Consider the following 6,540-nt stretch of genomic DNA (forward strand, 5'->3'; position numbering starts at 1 on the left):
TTAATCCTTGTAGGTCTAATATACAAACCTCTGAATAACACATAAGGGTGAATTTGGTTTTTTTTTTAGGTTATACCATAACGATAAATATCAAGTGAGTTGGACAAAATTCTCCCGTCTCTTGAATGGAGTTCGAGCCAAATAAAACGCGCGGCAGGCAAAGCGGGGGAGCGGCGAATCTATTTAAAAACTAGCAGTCCGCCCCAGCTTCGCCTGTGGTATGTATGTACAGCAGCCAATCAGTGAAGATAAAATACACTCTTTTTTTACTCAGGTACTAGGCGACTGACGCCGCGTGCTCCAGCTCTTTTAATACAAATATAGTGAAAAATAAAAATGTGACATGTATATAATAATTTAATAAAACAAAATAACAATACACATAAACGTATTTCTAACATTCACTGATTTATAACAATTCTTCCGTCCGTTGTAACGTTTAGAGGAGAATGCTTCTTTATGAACGTTTCCAGAACTTTCTGGTCCCTGCCTATTACTGCCACGTTTCTTCTTCCTTCTTTAAACATCTGAAAAGAGAAAAAATCATTTAGATCTCCTTTATACAATGACCGCCTCCTTGGTACAATGGTTAATGCGTGAGCGTAGAACCGAGGGGTCAAGGAAAAAAAATGTCTCGGTCTGGTAGGATACAGAAGGCTGATCACCTACTTGTCCGTAAAAAAATCGATCAGTGAAACAGATGCACATCATTCGCCCCATACCCCACTAGGGGACACGGGATTTCACATTATTATATTAATATCGTTCAATGATAAATGTAATGATAATGATGTAAACTAGTACGGATAATTAGAAATATTTTGCAATTGTCCTGCCAAATAATGTTCTACTATTTAACTAAATATGGAATTGATATTATATTTGATCAGGTGGATACTATTGTAGGTATATGTACCTCCCGAGCCTTCTAATTATCTCCAGATAAAAAAATCATATAGCAAAATCACTCCGTTTCGACCTAAATAAAAGACAGACAAACAAACATTTCAACAAACACATTGATAAAAGAGAACTGTATTAAACTAGTCCTTTTATTACAAAATCGATGCCAGTAACTGATAATTGTAACACTAATTCTGATCTTGCTTATTATTTTATTTCCTTTAGATAATAATTAAATATAAAACCTTTATAGCCGAGAATATATATCGCACGCATTTGTGGCATAGATGCTAACTATATTAAATATTCTAAAAAAATATATTTATATTCATTCGAGGTTAACGACATTGCGTATTATTTTTGATACACGTTCGGATTTGCATATATTTTAATTGAAAGCAAACAATTTAAATATTATTCGTCACATGTTTGAATGCTTAGAATTCGACACGGAAATATTACTCCGGATTCTTACCATATTTTTGAAGTTTTTATTACTAAAAATAAAACAACACTTATATAATGCATACAGACTTGTGCAGTCACGTGGTTACACAATGATCGTTAAAGACGCGAGTTCCTGGGTTGAGCTGAAACACTAGTACAAAGCTAATAAGCTTCGGTTAAATGGAAGAAGCGATTTGTTAACCAGTATATCTCACATAATATATACATAAAAAAATCCTATCCTCTTTCACAAAAATTATTTATTCAAAAAACTAATTTAAATGGAAACACACCAGAAACTCGTGGACGGATTTGGACGAAACTTTACAGTAATATAGGTTATAGATCAGAAAAACACATAGGCTACAATTGTTATGATTTTATGTAATTTTGGTCATAATATAACGATACGTGTCAATTAAGTCGGAAAACATCTTCCATCTGAGATCTATCTTGTCGTGCGCTGCCTAAACCAATGGAGTTGTATAAAGATGATGTACCGCAGGATTGTTTGTCTTAAGTAGATCTGAATAAAAGTCCACCACAGCATATATTATCTACCTTTTATGTGTAAGCCATTACGACCAAAAATGTGAACAAAAAATTTAATTAAATTTGAAACTATATTACAATGCACATATCCTACTAATACTATAAATGCGAAAGTAAGAATGTGTGTGTGTTTGTTGCTCTTTCACGCAAAGACTACTGAACCGATTGCAATGAAATTTGGTACGTAGACAGCTGGACAACTGGAATAACATATAGGCAACTTTATATCCCGATACGGGATACGGTCTTACGCGGGTGAAACCGCGGGGCGCAGCCAGTTAGTATATAATTATCAAACTCTTATCAAAATGAATACATTTCTCGCACTAAATATTTGTTGTATATAAACTTTGTATTTCACACTAAGTAATGTGGCCGAATAGTTTAAAAGTTATCATGATATGATTGACTTGAACGGAGCGCCAAACGGCGGCGGCAGTACTGGCGGTCTTAATAAACAAAAAAGTCACGTAACTTAATGTGGCAGACCAGATTCTAAGCGAGCGAAGCCGCGAGCAAAAGCTAGTAATTCATAAAACACAATAAACTTACGGCAAATCCATCGCCGCCATCAGCCAAGTACGCTGGAGCTACCACTTGGTAGAACTCCTCCGGCTCTATCGTTTTGTCACCGATCATCGCCGACGTCACCCTAGCGCCCTCTGGTTGTTTTATATCGTACGTCACTTTGACGCCTTGACAACAAATAATATTTACTTAGATAATTAATTTTAAAAAATCACTGAAATTTTCAGAACTAGACATTTAATGGGCTCATTTAAATGGTAGGCACCAGCTTGAAGAGAAAAAAGAATCTAAAAAATCGGTCCACCCAGTAAAGAGTTAAGAGTTAACAAACACAAGGAAAATGTAGTCGACTTGATGATCTCCTCCTTTTTTTTTTAGTTGGATGGAAAAATACGATGAAGATATAATAGTATAGACATACTCATAAAAGCTTAAGCAATTATAAAAAAAACAGTATGCTCTCGGTTAATGATGTAACATTTATTTGCGAATTACAAAATTATTTAATTTTAGCACAAACTTAACTATATAATATCCTTACATAGTATAAAGCAAAGTCGCTTTCCGCCGTCGTGTATGTATATTTTTTTTTAATAGATAGATTAATTCAAGGGGCGAGTAGTAGTTTAAGACGCAAAGGTGATTATCAGAACACAGCCTAAATTACTGGACCGATCGGGCTGAAATTTGGCTTGCAGATAGTCATTATGACGTACACATCCGTTAAGAATTTTTTCGACAAATACTTCCCCCAACGGGATAAAACAGTGGTTGAAAATTTGTACCATAAAAATTCATTATGTCCACGGGCATAGCTTCTAACAACAAGTTACTTATATAATTAATTATATACGAAAAAAAAAACAAAATTTACCTGAAACTTGCAAAACATATGGTCCCTTAAACGGGTTAAGGCCCCAAGCTTCAATGACACTTCGCTCTAGCGCCTTTGAAATATACTTGCCCTGTAATTCAAACGTTTGTATCCTATCGTTGAAGGGTAGGAGTTCGAAGATAACCCCGTTTGTGATTTCTGAAAGGAATTATAATTTCGTTTATATGTATTATATGTATATATATTATATGTATGTCTATCTTTCTTTTTTGTTATAAAGTAAGTGAAAAGGCTGGAATGGGAACAAATGATTTGAGACCAAATACCATCCATTTATTCATTCCTTCAGTGAATTTTTGCGCAAAAAACTTTTATATTCCATAACATACAATTCGTGAATGACATACGGCAAAATCGTTGCTTTTTGTATAAATAAATAACTTACGTCCACTCGGTATAGACGATTTGATATTGCCTCGCTGGATGAATGACACAAAACTGTATGACGAATTATAAGATCCCATAGCCTGAAATTAAAAAATAATCCATGATATTAGCCAAAAATAGAAGCGGTAGTGCAGTGTTTAGGACCTCTGACTTATAACGAAGCCGGGGGGGGGGGGGGGGGGGGGGGTTACTAAGAAACAAATTGGTTGTTATTTATGAAAACACACATGACACGACATGCGATATTTGCCAATCCGCATATGGCCAGCGTGGTGGATTATGGTCTGTACTCTGAACAAATAAGAACCCATGATGATGATAGTGACTAAATATTTTCAATGTTTATTTTTAACTAGCTTTTGCTCACGGCTTCACGGCTTAAATTTTTAGATATTATTTTACACATAAACCTACCTCACTCTATCTATTAAAAAAAAACATCAACTCTGTTGTGTAGTTTTAAAGATTAAAGCTGAGAGACAGATATAGAGACAGACAGAGATAGCAACTTTGATTTATACAATGTAGTGATAATGGGTAATGAAATAAGATGACTCATCGGTATAACATTTACACACTTTCTAGAATGAAAGAAACTAATGGCAAAACCACAATGATCCGGTATCATTGACCGGTCAAATACTGGTTAAACTTGACATTATCCAATTGCACCTAATTGTTTCAGTGTGTTAATGTTTATCATGTTTGAGAGTCATAATCTACACTAATTTATTAAACAGGAATTTTTTGTATTTTTGTAACTTTTCTTAGGTTTTTACACAAAACCACTGGACCGATTTCAAAAGCTGCAACTTCACTGAGTAACATAGGCTGTATGTACCACGGGCGAAGCCGGTGCGAACAGACAGTAATATATAAAATTTTGAATCATTACATTATTGTTTCACTGTCAATTTATTATTGTGAAAAAATATACTATCATTTTAAATATCCTTTTTGGGTCAATAAATTATTTATTCTTGGCTTTTTAACCGACTTCAAAAAGAGGAGGTGGTTCTCAATTCTACTATTGAATGAATTTTCGAAGATTCTTCTTTTTTTGGAAAACTGCTGTCTAGGTCCTGTTGTCCCATTCAAATTTGATCTACTTGATGCAATTTGGTTAATGTTGATTGTAAAAAAATAATTACTCATATATACTTCATTATTCCGACTGGTGCTAAATAGCATTATAATATCATTATGACTAACATATTCTCTCATAGCGTCAACAAGCATGTCCCCGATAGCGCATTCCCCGAACACGCAGTCTTCGAAATAAAGTGTGTTCACACTGTCGCCGACCACTTCTTGCTCCGCTTTGTGAACCATCTCCGCGTATGGCTTGAGCTTCTTCTTTATTTCTTCATCTGTGAGCAAATAGTATATATGTGTGGGGATGAGGACCAGGGAGAGACAAATTTAGACGCAGTTTTGGGTTATAAATTTTGTTATGAAATGTGGTAAAAACAAATCTATTTTTTTTTTTCTTTATGTCATCGGCAATGGAGCTGGTGGTTCGCCGGATGGTAAGCGCTACCACCGCCCATGCACATTTGGTCGATTGCAGACCTTACGTCTCTACAAATGGATTATCAAGTTGGAAAGGGATTAAGAAAGAATTGACGATGGGAATAAAGGGAAGGACAAGGAAGGGTAAGGAAGCGGATATGGGCCTCCGGCTCCCCCACTCACCGAATGAAACGATGGAACGAGCTGTATGCTATTTCACGCCGGTCTTCTCTAGCAGAGAATCTTAAATACTCTCCACAATTAATTAAAATAAGATACATTAAACGGTTTTAAAGTGAGTGCGTATACTTGGCGCGGTGGATAGTAGCAACGAGACTAGTCCATTGAAGTAGACTCAAGGAATACACTATATACAAGTAAGGCCTTTAGCGACCTGTAGTCTTATGCACAGAATAAAAGACTTTATTCTATGTCATAGAGTACATAACACAAATGTATTGCCACATAACAGCTTCTTATGTTTTATTCTCTTACATATTTATTTGAGTTATTCAATGTTAATTTTAATTATGAAAAAGATTACCTATTATGGAAAAGAATGAGCTAAAACATATCGAAATAAAAAGATGATAATGCTAGTGGTAGGTACGTAAATCGATAATATCCGACATCACAAAAAGGTTACATAACTTAATAAGGTTTCTCATTATCCGATACCTACAACTGAAATTAACGAAAAATACCTTCCGGTAGGGACCTGTTCAAGAATATAGGTCCACCTTCCCATTTCACGTAATCGCCGCGGAAGTCGAAAAACACGGAGAAACTTCCCATGTACTTGGTAAAGGCTGACGCTTGTACTATCAGCACCTGAAACGTTATGAAGGAAGTGTTACATTACCCATTATAACATACTAATTGCGCTAAAGTCTATATCTCGTAGGAATATCGGGATAAAAAGTTACCTATATGTTAGTCCAGTTGTCCAGCTGTCTACGTACCAAATTTCATTGCTATCGGTTCAGTAGTTTTTGCGTGAAAGAGCAAGCAACACACATATCCTTACAAACTTTCGCATTTATAATATTAGTAGGATTAGTAGGATATGAACTGACTACAATTAGGCAGTTGTATAGAATTACAGTACGTTCTTATTACGACTCATAACAGCAGAATTTTTGCGCATAAATATATGTTGTTAGTAAGGGTGTTTGGGATAATGAAACTATAAATAAAATGTTTAAAAATCCATGAAATAGATGATTAAATAACTCGGAAAATAAATTCAGCTAGCAAAAGAGTAATTAAATAAAAACCATTTAAAAATTTTTAAATCGCAATAAATTTCATGTGAA

General features: G+C 34.9%; 1 protein-coding gene across 1 annotated transcript in view; it reads right to left on the minus strand.

The window, feature by feature from the left end:
• Positions 1 to 340: 340 nt before the first annotated feature.
• LOC119835080 (apyrase-like) overlaps positions 341 to 6,540 on the minus strand; it is a 15,865-nt gene continuing 9,665 nt past the window's right edge. The window contains 7 exon segments of the mRNA XM_038359698.1: positions 341 to 527; positions 2,455 to 2,597; positions 3,305 to 3,463; positions 3,711 to 3,792; positions 4,925 to 5,082; positions 5,929 to 6,099; positions 6,187 to 6,249. Coding sequence (XP_038215626.1) covers positions 402 to 527; positions 2,455 to 2,597; positions 3,305 to 3,463; positions 3,711 to 3,792; positions 4,925 to 5,082; positions 5,929 to 6,099; positions 6,187 to 6,249 — 902 coding nt within the window. The 3' untranslated portion in view covers positions 341 to 401.

This window comes from Zerene cesonia, chromosome 2, assembly GCF_012273895.1.
Source record: "Zerene cesonia ecotype Mississippi chromosome 2, Zerene_cesonia_1.1, whole genome shotgun sequence".
NCBI lineage: Eukaryota > Metazoa > Arthropoda > Insecta > Lepidoptera > Pieridae > Zerene > Zerene cesonia.